The sequence below is a fragment of the Monodelphis domestica genome, chromosome 7, assembly GCF_027887165.1.
Source record: "Monodelphis domestica isolate mMonDom1 chromosome 7, mMonDom1.pri, whole genome shotgun sequence".
In the NCBI taxonomy this organism is placed as follows: domain Eukaryota; kingdom Metazoa; phylum Chordata; class Mammalia; order Didelphimorphia; family Didelphidae; genus Monodelphis; species Monodelphis domestica.
This window is the reverse complement of record NC_077233.1, coordinates 56,651,254-56,671,128: the sequence shown is the minus strand read 5'-3', so window position 1 is coordinate 56,671,128 and position 19,875 is coordinate 56,651,254. Positions and strand designations below refer to the sequence as shown.

General features: G+C 37.6%; 1 protein-coding gene across 8 annotated transcripts in view; it reads left to right on the top strand.

Moving 5' to 3' along the window:
* The window catches only part of TMCC1 (transmembrane and coiled-coil domain family 1), a 307,939-nt gene that overhangs the window by 269,098 nt on the left and 18,966 nt on the right, over positions 1-19,875 (top strand). For 7 of the 8 annotated variants that reach the window (XM_056804693.1, XM_056804695.1, XM_016424504.2 and 4 more), the window contains one exon: positions 16,750-17,690. In XM_056804693.1, coding sequence (XP_056660671.1) covers positions 16,750-17,690 — 941 coding nt within the window. Of the gene's footprint in view, positions 1-13,805; positions 14,306-16,749; positions 17,691-19,875 lie in introns of those variants that run through there. The other variant, XM_016424503.2, reaches the window with a different exon arrangement.

Genomic DNA, 19,875 nt, shown 5'->3' with positions numbered 1-19,875 from the left:
TTAAGGTTTCTTCTCATCCCCTTAGGATGTCAATACTGTATAATAATATACCTTCTTCAGGGTGCTCAAATAAATTGTGCTTTCTAGGTTTCTTGGACTCGTGTTTGCATTTCCAAGTTCTTGGTCAACTCTGATATTTTAGTCAGGAATTCCTGAATGTCCTCTTCATTAATGGACCATTTTGCTTTTCTGTAATGTTAATGCTCAGCTTTTCAGATTACAAGTTTGTGTATTCATGCTTTTTGAGGTATCCTAAATTCTCCTCTCATTTAGAAAGGGCCAGGTCTTTTATGATCTTGACTTTGTTCCTCAGTACGTAAATTCTTTTTTTCTGACTACTTGTACTATTTTTTCCTTTGACCTGGAAGCTCTAGACTCCATTTGACCTTCCTAAGACCTGCCTTTTTATCAGTGTGACTTGCCCTCTAGTTGCTGGGCAGAATTTATTTATGATTTCTGAGAATATATATGTCTGTGGTTTTTTTTTTAATCATTATTTTCAAGGAATCCAATACCTAAACTATTTCCCAGGACAGTTGTTTTTTATATGAGGTATCTTATATTTTCTTCTGGTTTTTTTGCAATCTTTTTATTTTATTCTAATATTTCTTGCTATCTCATAGAATCATTTATTTCTGCTTAGTTTATTCTAATTTTTAAGGAGTCCTTTATTTGGGTATGTGTTTCCACTTTCTATTCTAAGCAGTTTTCTTTTTTTTTTTCCTTTTGACCTTTAGCTTCATTTTTTCTAGTTGCGCATGTCTTCTTTGGGGGGAAATCCATTAAAAAAAATCTTTCCTTATAGTTTTCATGACAATATTCTCTCTAAGATTTAAGTTTTTGGAGTATGCCCCTGTATCTATAATAATTTTTACATGGTTGGAGTTTTCTTTGGTTTACTCATCTCTCTAGCCTTCTCTAGTTCATTTCCCAAAATGGGGCTCTGAAGCAAAGCCAAGTCCTATTTCCTACTGGGGCTAAAAGATAGGGTGATTGGCCCTATTTGGTTCTAATCTGTTCTTATACCACTGCTCATCTGTCCTGGCTGGTAGGTTTTAGACATTCCTGGATATTTGAGATTTGAAACATTGGATCTTCAGTATTCTCCAGGGACCTCAGAGCTCCTATCAAGATGCCCATAGTCACTGCCTCCAGGGATTTTCTAGTGGGAGTTTTTTAATTTGGGGAAGAAGAAATCACTTCACTTTAGTTTCTCTTTGTATTTCTTGACTAGTTTTTGGTTTAGAGCTACCTTTAGGTTATGCTAACATATGAATATATGGGAGTTATACTGCCTGCCTCTGTTCAGACAGTTATCTCGACAGAAAAGCTATGACTCTCTTTCCTGTTCTCTTTGTTAATCTTCCTTCAATTATCTCCTTGAAGTCACTAGGATTGGGATCTCTATAGTTTCTTTTGTAATGTTAGGGATTCTTAGATTTCTTTCTTGTTTAGTAATCTAAGAAACAATTCTTTGAGTTCCATGCTAATAACGAATTTATATTAATTGGTTCATATTTACATATTTTATAGAAGCTTTCTTTTAGCCACAAGTTATTCAACATAGATTGGATCAAAGCTTCAGATATTACCAGTGGAGAAAATTGGTTCTCATCTTGTCATTAGAGTTGATAAGGTAAAGGATTCAAACAAATTGAACAAGCATTTCTTAAGTTCCTCATATAAAAGGCAATGTAGTAGTCATAGTAGATACAGAAATGTTCATGTGGAATCTGATACTCTACTGTGATGATATAACATTTACATGCAGTGAGGACAAAAAAGAGATCTAGCAGAATGCTCAAGGAATATTGGAGGGGTAGTTTATTATAAAAGGTTCTACGGAGGAAATAGTGCAGGAAAGGTACAAAATTACTACAAATATAAATTAAGTGTTTCTGTTAATCTTTTAGTATAAACTGTTATTGTCAATGAATATACAAACTAACAGGCCTCATTTATAGGAATTAATTTCTATAGCTATATTCTTAACTTATTGGGTGTAAACTGTATTTTTTTTTCAGATTAAATACAGATATCTCTGGAATGTACTTCAGGGCAGAAATTTTTTAAAATGGAAAACAATTTGATCTGAGAGAATTAAGGTTAATCCATTTAAATTAATGTTAACAGATTTGCAAATTAAAGTTCAGATTTTTAAATGATTACTTCAAGTTGTAACAATTTAAAACCACAAAATTAACCAGCTATACATTGTATTTTACAAGGCATTCTGCCTTGTAATCTAGGGATCTTGGGTCCAAGAGCTCTTCATTCTGAATTTCTATAATTCTCCTTCTGCATTTCACCCCCTCACTGAGAACTCTGACAACATTGTCTCTCCAATACTGACTTCTCTTACAGTTCCCAGTAGATTGGGCCTAGAAAGAGATTCAGATTACTCCTTTCTCTCCAGTGTTACTTTCGAGACCCTCCTTTTCATTCTTAGCCCACTCAATCAAGTTTCCACCCTATCCAAATTATGGTGGCTGTAGAATTCCAGCTCCCTCAGTTCTCAAGCAGTTCAGCACCAAGGTCACCATCTTCATCTTCTCCTCAACTCCTGCCCTTATATTAAGGAACTGAAATATTCACATAAATGCTCCCCGGAGCTTCCTAACTTCCCAATTATTCAGCCTCCTCAAATCTCTTAACATACTCCTTCACTCCACCTCAGCCACCTATAGGAATGTTCATACAGTAGATCTCACTGTTACCCACAAATGTTCTACTTCCCTAATTAAAAATATTGACCCATAATCTGGTGTCATTCAAGGATTCTCCATCCCTCATCCCTCCTACACTTACTCTTTGCTCTCATTGAGCTTTATCCAACCCTTCCATTTTCCAGTACTTTCTTGAGTTATTATCTACCTACCCCTGCTCTGACTTCACTAGCCATTTCAATTCTACTTTGTCTTTTGCTTTCAAATTCCTTTCCTCCCTATTCTTTTGATACTCATCTCTTATTAAACCTAAAGCTTAGATTACTTCCACCATTTTTTACAAGAATCATTTTCTGATTCCTCCCCAACTGCTAGTGGCCTCCTTCCCAAACTAACTTGTATTTAATTACATTTTGTATATATTTGTTATTTATTAAATTTATAATTATGCTGCATGTATTTTATATATACACTTGTCATGTCTCCTGTTGGAATGTAAGTGCATTTAAGAAGTAGAGATTATTTTTGTTCTGTTGCTCATATTGCTCTTGCTTAGTGTTTGGTTTGGAAGTGCTTACTAAATATTTGTTGTTTGGTTGCCTGAATGATAAGCAAGTTAATCTTCATTTTTTTTACTGACCTCAGCACCAGAGAATTTCCACCAAGTTTTAGTAGAATTTATCACAAAAAATTAGCATCAGGGAAATTCACAAAGGATTAAATCATCCACATAAAAACCTCAAGTGAATGTGTTTACTTCAATCTTATTTTGTTGTCAGCATTTTTAATTGACTGTATGCAAAATGCTTTACTGAACACTGTATAAAAATGCAAAAAATGGTTCAGAATTGGATACATTTTAAAAATTAATTTATTTTTAAAAATTAATGTATTTAGTCAATTTAGAATATTATTCCTTGGTTACAAGAATCATATTATTTCCCTCCCTCCCCTCCTCTCACCTTTCCCATAGCCCACGTGCAATTTCATTGGGTATTACATGTGTCCTTTATCAGAACCTATTTCCATGTTGTTGGTGTTTACATTAGGATGTTCATTTAGAGTCTACATCCCCAACATCCCTTTGACCCATGTATTCAAGCAGTTGTTTTTCTTCTGTGTTTCTACGCCCACTGTTTGTCCTCTGAATGTGGATAGTGTTTTTTCTCATAGATCCCTCCAAGTTGTTCAGGATCCCTGGTGATGATTTTTCAATCTAGAAGATATTTAGAATTTACAAAAATGTATCCAATTCTATTCATAGCCACACTCTTTGTGGTGGCAAAAAATTGGAAAATGAGAGGATGCCCTTCAATTGGGGAGTGGCTGACCAAATTGTGGTATGTGTTGGTGATGGAATACTACGATTATGCTCAAAGGAATAATAAAGTAGAGGAATTCCATGGGAACTGGAATGACCTCCAGGAATTGATGCAGAGGGAAAGGAGCAGAACCAGGAGAATATTGTACACAGAGACTGACTGAATAGAATTGGATACATTTTTGTAAATTCTAAATATCTTCTAGATTGAAAAATCATCATACTTTTTCTCATCAAATGAAATTCACTTTACTCTTATTCAGAGGGGAGGGAAAAAATATGAAACAAATCAGAGACCCTTCTAATTCAGACATTCTAAGACTTACAACATACGTGCCCATGCCAAGTATTTATATAAATCTGATAATGGTTTTGACTGTTCAAATAAATTTGTTTTAAATTGTCTTTTGGAGAATTAAGAAACTCTATTCCTTGTCTGACATCTATACATATTCCATCTGGTAAGCCTTACATGTCTCAGACTTTTATAATATAAAACATCTAGATTCTCATTAGAGTTTACTTTGGGAAAATGTCACTGCTTCTCCCCAGAAATCCTGGGAAAAACACTCCCTAACATCATCCAGCATACTGACACGGACTCCTCAAAGAAAAGAAGAAAAGCCCAGAAAGCTTTGGGAAAAATAGACATCTTTCAGTTAAGAACCCTGTCCCAAGGCCTGGAAAGTCAGTCATCTTTAGAGCACAAGCAGGTTCCAGGCAGCATCACTTACTGTAGTTTCTCCCTTTGCTATCATTCTTTATATTTGTGTGCCTCCCACACTTCTGCACAACTCACAATGGATGGTGTCAGGCATCATTTCCCATATACCCCCTGCAATGTATGTACCTCTCAGTCTGTATTGGGATGAATCCTCCTTATGGACACATCCTCTCTCCTCCTCTGTCAGTCAAAGGACACAGTTTCCTGAGCTTCCACTTTCATAACACAGAGTCAGACTAGAAACCTACCCTTTGAATGCTGACCCTGGCCTCAAATGCTTGTTCTCGGAGCTGAGTGATAACCACCCTTTCTTGTCCAAAATGTCACCAGAAGGCAGGATATGTCAGTTATGAATCTTGATGTATTTCTCCTCCCATATGCAAATGTATCCAAAGTGAATATTCCTTGTCTGTTTCTATGTTGACAGAGCACCCCAGTTTCTCATTTATCTCTCTTAAACCTCAAGAAATGTCTCTGAAGAAATATTTTATTTAATTTGAAATAATTTGAAAAGCCCTAGGTCATTATCAACTAGCCACACATAAATTGAATAAAGAGGAGTAGGAAAAAAAATCTGGATTTTCCTGAGTTTCCAATACATATTTGGGACACATCATGTCTTTGGTATTAGTGGGGGAAGGAAGGAAGAGAAAAAATATTCTTTGTCCTGGCTACACATCTATTAAAATTATTAGACAGAAGCCTATATGAAAGTCTTACTTCAGTGCCTCAACATGGTAGGAAGATACCTCTGGGTTCTAGGAGGCTGTGGTAATAGAGCACAAACTCTGGAAGGGCCAACTAATAATAATGCCTGGTATTTTTACAGCTTTTAGGCTTTGCAGAGCACTTTTCTGTATATATTATCTCATTGGGTCCTCACAAGAACCTGGTGACATAAATACCCTAAGGATAGTAGTTCCCATTTTCCAAATGAGAAAACAGACATTCATAGAAGTTAAATGACTTGTGTCAGATGAGTTTGAGCTCAGATCTAACCTGATTTCAAATATATTCCTTATGACTTGTGTTTGTTGTCCTGGGACTAACCCAGCTTAAGAGGTGCCTATCCCCCAAAAGTTAGCCATTAGCCAATAAAGTCTTTTGACCATAGCAATTCATGAAACTATCTACTAAAGTATAGAAGAGTTATGGTTTTTGGTAGAAGTGTCCAAACTGATCAAGTCCCAGATCATAGGATCACAGGTTGCCAGTACTGAGAGAGTCCTTAAGATAATTGCTGTTGTATCTTATCTGCATTGCCCCCTGTTTTTCTTGTTCAGCCAACCCAGACTCCATTTTGCTTGTTGAGGTACACTCAGCATCATGTCAAGTTTTGGCTGAATAGTTTCACTTGGCTCTTATGGAACCTGGGTCTTCCAGCTGTGCTGGAGGATATTCATTCAGTCTTTCATTAAGTATTTATTCAGTATCTAGTTTGCTAGACACTGTGCTAAGTGCTGGAAACAAAAAGACAAAAGAAAACAATTTCTGACCTCAAAAAGCTTGTGTTTTCCTGGGGTGAAACAATATTCCACCAGAGAAGTGAGTACACAAAATGTGCACAGTCAGCATGGCACCCCACTGGCCCTTTCAGATTTGTTCTTTACCCTCTTATTGACACAGTCATGCCAGGTTTGCAAACTATGCCATGATAAAGCTACTCTCTGTTCAGTAGCTTCCCAGGGATGCTCCTGGCCAGTCAAAGGGCTGGAGAAGCCCTGGTAAACCTTTTGGAGATCACATGCCCAAACTGTACCTTCACACTACCTGTGACCTCCATATTACCCCACATGGTGGAGGGACAGAGAGGGGGAGGGAAGCAGCCCCCTCTGACACACCAAGGCACACCTTTGCCAACACAGGGCTAGAGGAAAATACCTTAATAGAATTCCCCATAACTTAATTTGAATATGATGGGCAGAGCCACAAAAGAATGTGTGTGATAAACATTAAGGAACCCAAGCCTTTTTAGTTTATCTGTCTCAACATATAACAACCCACTCTTATCACATACCTAAAACATGCATAAACATTATAAAACAAAGCATTCAGACAGAATGTTATGAAAGTAGCAATACTAGTCAATTGTAGATATTACACAGAACAATCATTCTGAGTATCTAATTGCTATAGACACAGATATCCTTCATATTCTATTCTTCATAACAATCGATTGCAGTTTATCATAGAGCAATACGCAACACAACACTAATGACACTTTTGTGTGCCCCCTTCCCCCCCAAAAAAGAAAAAGCAACCACCATCTTTACTACATGTAAGATAATTCCACAGATTTCTGTTCCCTCAGAAAGCAGCTTTGCCCCTTTTGGGCTATGCATATGACTTGATAGCTATTGGTGTCTTCATGGTTGCTTTTTTTACCTTAGAAGATCATAGATTTAGAGCTAGAAGGACGTTCAGAGATGATCTGGACCAATTCTCTTGATTTACAAAGGCCCAGAAAAGTTGTGACAAGCCCACATGTAAAAAGTAAGTGGCCGGGCTTCACAAGCATGGGTAAAGGGCAATGGGTGGAAGGCCCAATCAGGTTTTGCCATGGCCTCCAGGAATAGTTTCAGTGGCCCAATGGAGTTGTTTAGCCATAGGCCACTGGCCTATATAGTGCCTAGATGTGAAGTTCAGTGCTGTGCTAGAATCTTGGATGAGAACCACCCAAGTAGGCACCAACCTGACAGTGCTAACATGAGTTTTTCAAAGCCAAATGCCTTTTCAGTTGTATAACTTTCTAATACCATATGCAGGGTATTACGGCATGAGCTTCATAAAGTACTAGAGAGGGTATTGGATTTAGGACCTAGAAGTTCTGGGTTCATTTCACCTCTGATACTTATTAGCAGTGTGATCATGGGTGAATCACTTAACTTTTGTTTTCCCATCTGAAAAGTGGGGATAACTCTAGTACCTATCTCCCAGGGATGTTGTGAAGCTTGAATAAAGTATGTAAAGCACTTTGAAAAGTTTAAAGCACTTTAGAAATCTCCATTTTTTACATTTACAGATATGTGCATGTGTCCCTAAGAAATGCTTTTTGAGTTTGAAAGTGTCGATTCACTATCAGAACCCTAAATACATTAAAGAATCAAGACAAATGAGCACTAGAAGTAGGGCTTCTGGAGCAGAAAAAAACAATTGTTGTGATGTGGAGTTCAGAATGGGTAGGTTTAGAGCCTTCAAAGCCCAACTAGAACCCCAGTAAAGAGCCACTCATCCATGATTTCTTACCTTTGTAATGGCCCAAGAAGAGACTCCCATTGAAGGATCAGAGTGAGGATTGTGTCTGTAGAGCCAACAAGGGACTCAGAGGTGATCTAGTACAACTTGCTTGTTTTCCTAGTAAAGTTAAATGAGTCATCAAGGTGAGCCTGTTAGCTAAATGAGTGCCCAAAAACTAGGTGTCCCAGTACATGAAGGGGAGGGAGGAGCTGAATCAGTCCCTGGTGAGAGTCACCTATTGGTCAGACTGCCAACATGACAGCAATAGAATGTGTGTCCCAAGTGTTGAGCCTGATTCTGGCAAACCTGTGTGGTTCACCTCTCCAGACAGCTCATTCCACTTTCAAACAGCTCTAATTGTTAGAAAGTCTTTTCTTGAGTTGAGTTGAAGTCACACACTAATTTAACAAAATTTTATTTTTTTGTCAGAATTCTGATGCTTTCATTTTACGTTTCTAATTACCAGAAAACAAACACGTTACCATTAACTACTAGAAAGCTAAAGATTACCTAAAATATCCACTCTCACTAGAACACCAGCAGAGATTGTTATTTAGGATGTCTACAATTCTCATAGTATTACTAGTATTATAACCTTGACTTCATCCCATTTATCAATATTGCAAGAATCTCACTATAATCCATCTCAAACTTTCATTTTTCTTTAAGAATTCAAAATAAAAAGGCCACTTAAATTAATAGAGAACTCAGCTCAGTTCAGAAAAACATGGGGTCATATTCTCCCACTGTCACATATTGACTGTGTGACTTTGGGCAAGTCACTAAACCGATTAGTGCTCTAATCCAGAGGAAGTGTCACATACTTGGCCTTCAGATCTGAGTGCTTCCAAAACCAAATTAAAATGTAATTAGGAAACATTTACAAAAATATAATAAAATATAGATATGTTGCTTTTTTGAAAATAAAGTCAATGTGTAGCAGCAAGAATCCTTATGTATACAATATTGGACACCCCCTCCCCATTTCTATTTGACTTTGACACCACCACTCCAGGCAACTCTTTAAGCTTGTCATTCATAGCAAGTACCCAGCTGCATTGGTAGAAAGAGCTTCACCCTTTCACAAGACCCAGACCCAATCATTATTCCAAATTAAAATTGTTCTCAAGAAAACCCTTGTAATTGTAGTTTTACTGATAACCATCCTGTGCCAAGGAAATTAGCTATTCTCCCAAATAGCCTGTGCTCCCTGAAATTGTACTTGTTTTCTTATGCTGTCCTATGGTTCCCCAAGAAAAGATGTAGAATTCTCTTGAGTTTATTTGTGCCCACAGCTGAGTCCAAAATATTTCTATTTGGTGAAGCAATTATTCTCTTTTCATTCTATGGGTCTCTGGACCACCCTTCAGGTTCTAGACAGAGCTATTTTCTTTGCTGCCATCTCAGACCTGCCTGACTTGATGACTTCTATGAGTTATTTGTGTAGAATTTCCCTAAAATTAGCTATTTATTGCTGGGCAAGGGTGCTGCTAGTCAAATCTTTAACAGTCTTTTGTGCCTGCCCTGAAATTTCCTCCCTGACAATGCCAACAGTTTTGTCTACATTTATCTTCCTTGCTAGCTTGATTGCTTTGCCTTGCATTTTTGCCCTCACCTAGCCTAACTCCGTGACAGTCACTTTGGCCAGGCACCCATCTTCTGCATTCTCTCTTTGTGCTATCCTTAGCCATTCTTACCTCAGACTTTATGCTAATTTATTTGTCCATGTCAGAGGGACTATGGAAAATTACTTTGATTATTTTGGGAAGGGGGAGAGAGGAGAGAAGTGGAGGTTAAGGTTTTGTCACAAAAACTTTTGATAATCATATAATAATTATCTGATCATTGTCAGAGTCACTACTAAACCCCGTGTAACCAAAATTCATTGACCCAGAAGTCCAAGTTCTGCCTCAAATTCTTCATGACCATGGTCAAGTCACTTTCTTATATTAGACATTATTTTCTTTAGTCATAAAATGAAAGAATTGAACTAGATGATCACTGCATGGCTGTCACATGGAGGACTAAAGCTGCCACAGTGCCTGGGTAGGATTTGGCGTTTGTGCCTCACAATCATGCATTTCTTGCTTTCTGCTTACCAGGCCAGCCTTGTTGCCACTCTCCTTTCCTGGCATTCTACAGCTATATACCAATATTTTTTTTCTAATCTCTTGGCTGATTTCCACAGGCAAAGGATAAAACCTCCTACCTGATCAACATCTCCAAAAACAACCTCACTGCATATGCAACATGAGATTTACATCTGCATAGCTAGGAGGAAGAGTATAATTTCTTCATTGGATCACTTCTGATTTTTCTATTGACCAGAGAGAAATTCCACTAGCTGCTCAGGATGACTAAGGCATGCTCCTTCCAGGAGTAAAATCTGCTCTGTTGGGACAGTCTGTGAAATCAGAGAACCTAAGTTCCACCTACACAAACTCTGCTATATTTTACCTGTAAGACTGAATCCTCAGCCTCAGTTTACTCAATGTAAAGTGAGGGCCTCTGAGGTCCTTTCCAGTGCAAGGGTCCTCAAAGGAGATGCTTCTCAGCTGGCTCACTACCACTTGCTGCTGCCACTTCACCCTCCTCTCTCTACAAAAAGCCTTGCAGGCCACTAAGAATTGATTAACACAAGGCTGAACAACCCAAAATTCCCCTCCAAACAGATGTTAGCCCTCAAGCTAATGAAATATCTACTCAACTCAAATTATCTAAATTCAGAATATTAACATTTTTTTTCTATTTAAAGTATACCATTTTAGCTCATTATCCTATCCATTACATGTTGCCTTCCTCAGCCAGACGATAAACTCTGTGAGGGCAGACTGTTTTCACTTTGTACACACCTCCTGTTGCCTGACATAGATCCTGATACATGGTAGACAGTAAATGTTTGCTGATTGATTCATTTTTCTCTTTGATGGACACTATACTGACTTGGAATGGAACTGTTAATATTCTAAATTTGAACAGCATTTATATAGAGATTCTCAATAATCTGAAGGACCAGTACCACTAATTAAAAGCCATTTATCTTCAATAAATCATCATTACTATTTTAGGATCCATTTCCACTGAAACCATAGTGGTTTATAAAAACTCAATTCAGATTTTTTGGACATAACCTGAGATGCTGTGTCTGCAAACCTTTTCAAAACCTCGAGCTCAAGACTTCATTTCTCTTACTTTATTCCCCTAAACTAGAGTAATTAGTCCCCTCTTTTGTTGCCCAACTTAATCAATTGATATTGCATCATAAGTTTTCATCTTTTCAAACCTTCCAGCAAATAATCACTCTACCTCTATAAACCAAAATGACTTTGTTTTCAGTGGCCATGTTTTTGTATCATGTCCTAGACCTATGACAATTGAAAAAAATATATTTTCCTATAGTTTTCCGTTAACAATAATTATGCCTGGAGGCAGCTAGGTGTCTCAGTGGGACTGGAGATCCTGTGTTCAAATATGTCTGCAGATAACTTCCTAGCTGTGTAGCCTCGGGCAAGTCACTTAACCCCATTTACCTAGCCCTTAACAATCTTCTTCTGCCTTAGAACTGATACTTGTATTGATTCTAAGACAGAAGGTAAGAGTTTAAAAAAAAATTAATCAATACCTGAGAATCTTTACCCAGTTGGTTTTGAGATAGATGTTAAGATTAGTAGGGGGCAGCTGATAAGCTCAGTGGATTGAGTCAGTCCTAGAGATGGGAGGTCCCAGGTTCAAATCTGGCCTCAAAAACTTCCCAAATATGTGAATCCTGGGCAAGTCACAATCCCCATTCCCAGCCCTTACCACTCTTCTGCCTTGGAAGCAATACACAGTATTGATTCCAAGACGGAAGGTAAAGGTTTAAAAAAAAAAAGATTAGTATATATTTTGACTACTTATTCTTGAAAATTTTGAATTCTGGATAGATAGAAGTTTTGTATTAGGAACTGGTTAAGAATTTGAAGGCCTGAGAAGGCAAGAAAGGTAAAAAATAGGAGAAAGGCTGAGTATGCCAGCATGCAAAGAGGTTGAGGGAAAGAAACATCCCTGTTTCTTAGCTAGATCTTATGTTCTATGAGATCTGAGTGACTAAATACCTTGACTCAATCACATTAATAGCTGATATTCCTAATATTTTGCACTTAAACTACAAATCTCATTTCTGGATAAGATTTTTCCACTGCCTTACAGTTACCTTCCATCAGCTAGATGTTTTTCCTCTCCTCTGAGTCTGACTAAATGTTAATAACACAAATTTTAGTTTATCAGCTCATGCCTTTTTATATAGTGTTATGAAACCACTGAGTAACTTATTGAACAGTAAATTTAATATGGTTTTTAAAATGCGAAATGAAAAATGGTCGAATGACATTATTTCATCATTTAATTTAATTTCTTCTGAATTTACAGCAAGTCAGTTACATAGGAAATATTTCTCTGCCACACTTCTAGAAATTAACTTCTTGCTCTGAAATGAGAATCAATACTTTCACATGTAATTTGAATTGCTAGCAGCTACAGATAGTTACTGGGAAACATGTAATCATAGTCTTAGAATTGGAAAGAACCTTAAAGGTCCTCTTCCCATAATATCTCTGGTTTAGAAGTTTTTTGGCCCTTTAAATCCCCAAGTATTGAAGAGCCACCAAGACCTTCCTCAGTTATTTTATAAAAGGACTTCAACCAGTTGGGATTTTATAAACTGTCAGAAAGGGCTTTTTGGAAAGCCTACTTGAGGGAGAGAATAAGGTCTTTTTAACTAAGGTCTACTGGTCTAGAATAAGAAAAGGAGGCTCTTCCAAAGATCGTCTCAATGTTTGGGTATTTTCCATCTGTTGATGAGAGAGAATGTGCAGATGACTCAAGATGACATAATGATACACTTTAGAGAAGCTAAGAGGGAAAACCCTAAAGCATATGGAGAGAAAAGATTGATATTTTAATTCAATGATTAATATATGAGATAAGAGAGTTTCACTTCAACCATATTTCTGAGAACACTTCCCAGGGAACTTACCATGGGAATGACAGCTTTTAGATAATGAAGAAAGAGTTGTTGTTGTTTTAATATATTGTTTGGGCACGAATTCAAGTAACTCCTTAAATTAGAAAATATTCCTGACCTTTATTTACAAATCTGATTTATTTGAAAGTATTCCAGTATTTTAGAGAATACAGAGCAATTTAGATTATATTACTTAAAATATATGCAAACCAAACATCATTTCATTATTAGGAAGATAACACTTAGGAAAAATTTCTTCAGTTTGAAATACTTATGATTAAATAAGGTTGTAGCTTTGTCCCTTTAGTAATAGAAATAAAAAATCTACTCTCAGTGAGAGGAGTTTGGTCCTTCCATTACTTCAAAGTAAGTGTTGTATAATTAGGATATAAATTTAAATTTGGCAAGACTCTTAAGACCTATGGACTAGCACCAAGAAACGCCATTCTTCTACACAAAGTGTACCTGGAGGCAGATTTCTTTCTTTGTTTCACAGGATCACATCAGTCCCACTATGACTTGACAGGGAGCCAAATTCAACAAGTTGAATAGTCTTAGAATTTACCTAATTCCACTGGGTTATACATGTATCATTGTTCCAAACCCATTTCTGTGTTAGGTTTGGAACAATGATACATGTATAACCCAGTGGAATTGCTTCTCAGCTCTGGGAGGGGGGAAGGAAGAGAGGGGGGTGGAAAAATCATGAATCATATAACTATGGGAAAATATTCTTAATTAATTAATTTTCTTATAAAAAGAATGAAAAAAATAACTATTTTCCCACACTTTCACTGGTCCTATTGTTGTCTTCAATATTCCTGGGTTAGAATCTGTTCAGGTCACTAGGTTATTCCTACAAAAGACTTGGGAAAAATTTCTTCAGTCTGTGAACACAATTAAATAAGATTATTGCTTTGCCCCTTTAGGAACAGAAATCAAAAATCCACTCTTAATGAGAGGAGTTTGAACCTTCCATTACTTCATTCAGTATTACTACTGTAATGTAGTTTAGAACTTAAAAAAAAAAATCATAGGCTTTCCCTTTAAGGACTTTGTTCTTGACTCAGATGATGTCATCTTGTTTCTTTCCTTCCACTCCCCTTCTACCACCCTCTCCCAAAGTCTTTTAGAGTTAGTGCCAGCCTGTTACTGGGGAGGAGTTACTGAGTAATGGGGGTGATTCATGGTTTCAGGTATTTTAAAACTACTTCCCTGACAAAATAAAGGGTTAGTTTTATTTAGAGAATGAAGTTGGAGGAGAACTGTCAGCTGGATTGTCGTAGATATGTTAACAGATGTAAGTGTTGGAAACCATGCACTGGCAGAAGTTACTATGGCTCGGGAAAGCCCAGGTAGGACAGAAACAACACTCAAGTACACATTGTCTCTTCCTTCCCTTCCTGCTGCCAGGCTGAGTGAGCTCTTCCTAAAGGGGGTTGAAGGTCTATTTTGCATGGATTTTTTTTTAACTTGAGATATATTAACAAAACTTATCTATGTACACCACTTATATTTTTGCCCACAGGTGTGATCCATATTGTATCTTTATAAATTATGCTTCTCTTCCCTAAGGAACTATCAAATTTTTCATCCATTTCCAATTACCTTTTTTAGTAAGCCACCAGATGGGTTGAACACAAAACTACAATTCTTAAATCTCTGAAGGAGAATCAGGGTTGTAAGAAACTCAAATTCTTTTGCCTCTTGGTCCATGTGACATATATTCTATTAGTATTCTTTATATCAGACCATTTAAACATTAGTTCAGAATCTAAGAAGGACATCTAGTACATGGAAGAAATCATAATAGTCTATCAGCTTTTTATTTATTTAGGCCACTGATAAAAGCAGCAAACTTTTAGGCTTCAGCTGAACTTTTTATGACTTTTATGGATTATGTCCCTTTTTTTTTCTTGGAGGTAGAAATGTTGGACTTTAAAATACTAGCTGTCATATGGAGTCTAGAGTCCTGAATAAACTCAAAGGAGCCAGACAAAATCTAAAAAAATCCATGGGTCATGAGAGATCACACCCTAGACTACTTTGTCATTCTAGGCAACTTAAGTATCCAAAGAGTTCTAGCTTCAGTTCTTTCTCCCTCCCACTACAACCCACCATTCAGTCATTTTCCAATTCATAAGAACTCCCTCAGAAGATGGAACTAAAATCAACTGCTCCTGCAACTTTTGCAAAATTGAGAAGGATATTCAGAATAATGGCCCAATAGGTCATATGTTTAGGTTCTTTTTTTGGTAATATTAAATATGAATATAAATATTAAAAATATGTATTTTAATTACACTTATTTCTGTGAATGGTAATTTATTGACTCCAAGTACTAAAAGCCCTTAAGCTTGAATTCTTACCCCTGAACTCAAAGAAAAGGCAAATTCAAGAGAAAAGGATGTACATCTAAGGAAATATTAAATTAAGTTGTATATGTTGTGAATATTTCAAATGAGTATATTCTAGTTGCTGATAAGTACTTCAGTTTTTTTCCTTGAAATATGAGTTCTTAAAATATAGAGAGACAGAGACAGAGAGAGAAAGGAGATTCTTTCCTTTGGGGGAGAAGTGCATGATGGAAGTAGTCAGTTTTTAATTTTACCCATTCCCTTTGAAAATTACTTATTATAACGTTCTTGTAGTTGTTTTGTTGTTCGTTTCTCTTAAAGTCCTCAATAGGGAACAGTTTCTAAAACTCCTTTGCTCCTATTTCTTCCTCTTTCATTATTACCCTCCTCAGTAGACATCAGTGTGAAAGGTTTTTTTCCCCTAAGTAGGCTCTGTACTCTCCCCTATTTTGGCTGCCAGCCTTAAGGAAATGATTTAATTCCTTTAAGCTTAATTTAACCGTCCTTTCTCCAATTTCCACATGTAGTTAACCATGGAAGAGAAAAAATCATTCCCACTGTAACACTTGACCTAACTTTGAGCATATTCTTGACTTGACTTTTTTCAGGTTTTACCTCTGTCATGGTCATTTCTCATTATTGTGAGAATTGTCATATTCAGTTACTTGTAGTTCATTGTTACTTTGTGAGTCCGTCATCGTGCCAGAATTTGCTACAGATTTCTTATAGTTTAGGGTAAAATGCATTTTAACATTGTTTTTATTTGGTAATTCACTTTAAAAAGCCACTTCCCCCCCCCCCCAAATCTCATAAAACAGACCTGTTATATAAATGGATCACTCCAAATGATTTTCATTTTCTCTTACAAACTCTTCCCACTAGTTATCTTTTCATGTTTTCCTTCATGACTTTACAAAGCAAAATTCTTAGCTTCAACTTTATTTGAGTAAAAATACATAAATGAACATAATGAAAATTCATTATCTAGTCTGTGAACTGTATCTTAGGTCATTATTTAGAGCAACTGGTTGTGTATACATAGACTGCTATTCTTTTCACTTTATATTTTTGTAGAATGTAATGGAGGTGGGTTTTACTTTACACAGTGGTTGTACACTTTTAAAAAAATGTCAGTTCTTATTATTTAAATAATATTTAACTGCACCATTGAATTCTGCTATTTGAAAGATGTCTATAAGAATTCTTTTTCTAAGGAAAAAAGTTGAGGCTCAATTTATTTATCTTTAGCCCCAAAAGGCTTATTTTATATACAGGATTCATTTAACATAAGTAAACCTGAAGAGAACCAGCAAGAGAGAAAGGGAGGCATTTGACAGAAATCAGTCTCATAGGGACCTTTTCAAAGACCAGGGTGGGTAGTGCTTCCTGTCCTGTTCTTTTCAGCCCCCTTTTAATGTCTACCTCTCTTCCTTTGATACTAGATCGATCGGTTGGAAGTAAGCAGCCTTGCTCAGACCTCCAGCGCAGTGACCTCTAGCACTGATGGCAGCATCAACACCGACTCAGTAGATGGGACCCCTGACCCTCAGCGCACCAAAGCAGCTATCACCCACCTGCAGCAGAAGATCCTAAAGCTCACCGAGCAGATCAAAATTGAGCAAACGGCCCGAGATGACAATGTGGCAGAGTACTTGAAACTTGCCAACAACGCCGACAAACAGCAGACTGCCCGCATCAAGCAGGTGTTTGAGAAGAAAAACCAGAAATCAGCCCAGACTATCCTGCAGCTGCAGAAGAAGCTAGAGCATTATCACCGGAAGCTCCGAGAGGTTGAGCAGAACGGCATCCCCCGGCAGCCCAAGGATGTCTTCAGGGATATGCACCAGGGGCTGAAGGATGTGGGGGCCAAAGTGACTGGCTTTAGTGAAGGGGTAGTGGACAGTGTCAAAGGCGGACTTTCCAGCTTCTCCCAGGCCACTCATTCAGCTGCAGGAGCTGTTGTCTCAAAACCTCGAGAGATCGCCTCATTAATTCGGAACAAGTTTGGCAGTGCAGACAACATCTCTAATCTGAAAGACTCATTAGAGGAAGGGCAGATAGAGGATGGGCCTGGAGGGAAGCCTCTGGGAGTGATTGCAAACTTTCAGTCGAGTCCAAAGTATGGTAGTGAGGAGGACTGTTCCAGTGCTACCTCGGGCTCGGTGGGAGCAAACAGTACCACTGGTGGAGGCCCTGTGGGAGCTTCAAGCTCCAAGACAAACACTCTGGATATGCAGAGCTCAGGGTTTGATGCAATACTTCATGAGATCCAGGAAATTCGAGAGACACAGGCCAGACTAGAGGAATCATTCGAAAACCTCAAGGAGCATTATCAGAGGGACTATTCCTTAATAATGCAGGCCTTACAGGAGGAACGCTATAGGTAAGTTATACTGGAGCAGTTGCTTCTTTATGCTGTGTGTTGATTTTTAGATTCTTAAATTTTGCACAGCTTCTGTAGCAGCAAGGTAAAGAGGAGGATAGGTGCTGTCTATTCCATGTCATAGATAAAACAGATGTGGGAAAGTGAAGTCACTTTTCCTGGGTCATATATGAATGAGGCAGTGAAAAAATGGAGCCCACCCCAGCTCTCAGCCTTTTATACTAGGGTTTGTTCCTTTAATTCCAAGTTTTAGAAAGTTTCAAACCTCTTTCACTTGTAGTGATTATCACTGAAGGATAAATTTTTCAAGAAGACAGACTAATCATATCTAGCATGTATCATAGTCTCTGCTCTTATCAGTCAATGGAAAGAACCAAAGCTAACGGAAACATCATAAAAACCTTTTAGCTTTTGGTCCTAACATATAATAATAAAGAACTAGCTGAGGAAAGAGGTCATGCAGGAAATAAGTCTTGATAAACATGTCTGTTGCCTTTATTAAATATTGGCAGGACTTTGTGATGGGAACACATTTAGCAGGAAATCATTCAATAGTAGTTAGAGGTTTCTCAAGGGACCTGATTCTTTTAGGCATAACTATGTAAAAGGTAGAAACTAGAATCTTGGTGGTGTTTCACAATGTTTATTTCCTAGCTATTCTCCAGATGTTGTCTTCTTAAGACCATCTGTATTCTTTTCCCTACATTCTTGTGGATTGTTGGTTCTGAAGCTAGGACTTACAAAGAGCTAAGCCTCCATGTAGGGCAGATCAAAATCCTACAGAGATAGTATGATGCAATAGAGAGTGCTGCCAAGGGATCAAGGAGATCATGGCAATTTTGGAGAAAGGGAGGTGGGCTAAGAAGCCAGAGGATCTAGTTCTGGTGTTGACCAAGCTGCTGACTTCCTTTATAACCTTAGGCTAGGCACGTAACCACACAGAGCCTCATTTTCCTAATCTGTAAAATGATGTGAGTAGTCTAGAAGATGTCTAAAGTCCTTCTGAGTTCTTAAATTTCCAGCTGTGCACCATTCATCTAAGTATCTCGAACTTTATTGAGTATAACTTTTACTTCTTGAGAAGAAATCAGTCATCAAGCCACTATTTTCAGATGTTGAAATTAAGTCACAGAATTTCTTAGATTATTGAAACTTACCTTCTACATATGGTTTCTATAGCAACCAATATTTTACATCCATTAGTGAAAAGGCATTTTTTAAGCATTTACTGTGTGCTAAGTCAATACACAGGGAAGCTTACATTCTTTTCAAAGGGGCTATGTGCAAGGTAGAGTACTGTCTGCATATGTAGAAAATAAATTCAAATCAACAATAAATGGTTTAGAGATGGAGGCACTACAGTTTGGAGAGGAATTGGGGCTAAGGAGAGGTTTTGTGTACACCCTGGGGCTTAAGCTAAGTCTTAAAGGAAATAAGGGATTCTCTGAGGCAGAGGTAAAGAGAGACCCAGAATACCATGTATGAGAAGGAGAGTAACATCATAAATCTGGAAAAGTGAATGAGATCCAAGTTGTGAAGGACCTTAAAAACCAAAGAGAGTTTACATTTTAGCCTAGTGCCAGTTTATTGAGTAGGTGAATGAGGGATGTGGTCAGATATGCACTGAAGAAACATGAGTTTAGGAGCTGTATAAAGAATGAACTGGAGGAAGAAAGATCTGAGGCAGGCCAGGACACTAATTGCACTGCAGTAGTGCAAATGGAAGACAGTACGGTCCTGAAGTATGACAGTGGCTTTTTGAGCTGAGAGAAGATGGCATTTGTTGTGACTGTAGAAATAGCTAGATTTGACAACTGATTGGATATGTGGGGTAAAGGAGAATTAGGAGTCAAGGATCGCATGCTTATGTTGTAACCCTGGAGGCAGGAAGGAATGCATCCTCTTTGGGGTGTGTTGAGTTTAAGATGTGTCTAGGCCATCCAGTTTGGAGTGTCCAGGAGGCAGTTGGTGAGATGAGATGAGATTGTGAATGGAAATACAGACTTGTGAGTCATTTGCACAGGGGTGATGATTAATCCCTTAAGACCTGATGAGATCACCTGAGGAGACTGAAAAGAAAAGAATGCCCAGTTCAGAGACTTCCAGGTATCCCCATAGAATGGCATATTTCATGATCCAGCAGAGGAAATTGAGAAGGAGCAATCAGACAGGGAGGAGAGCCAGG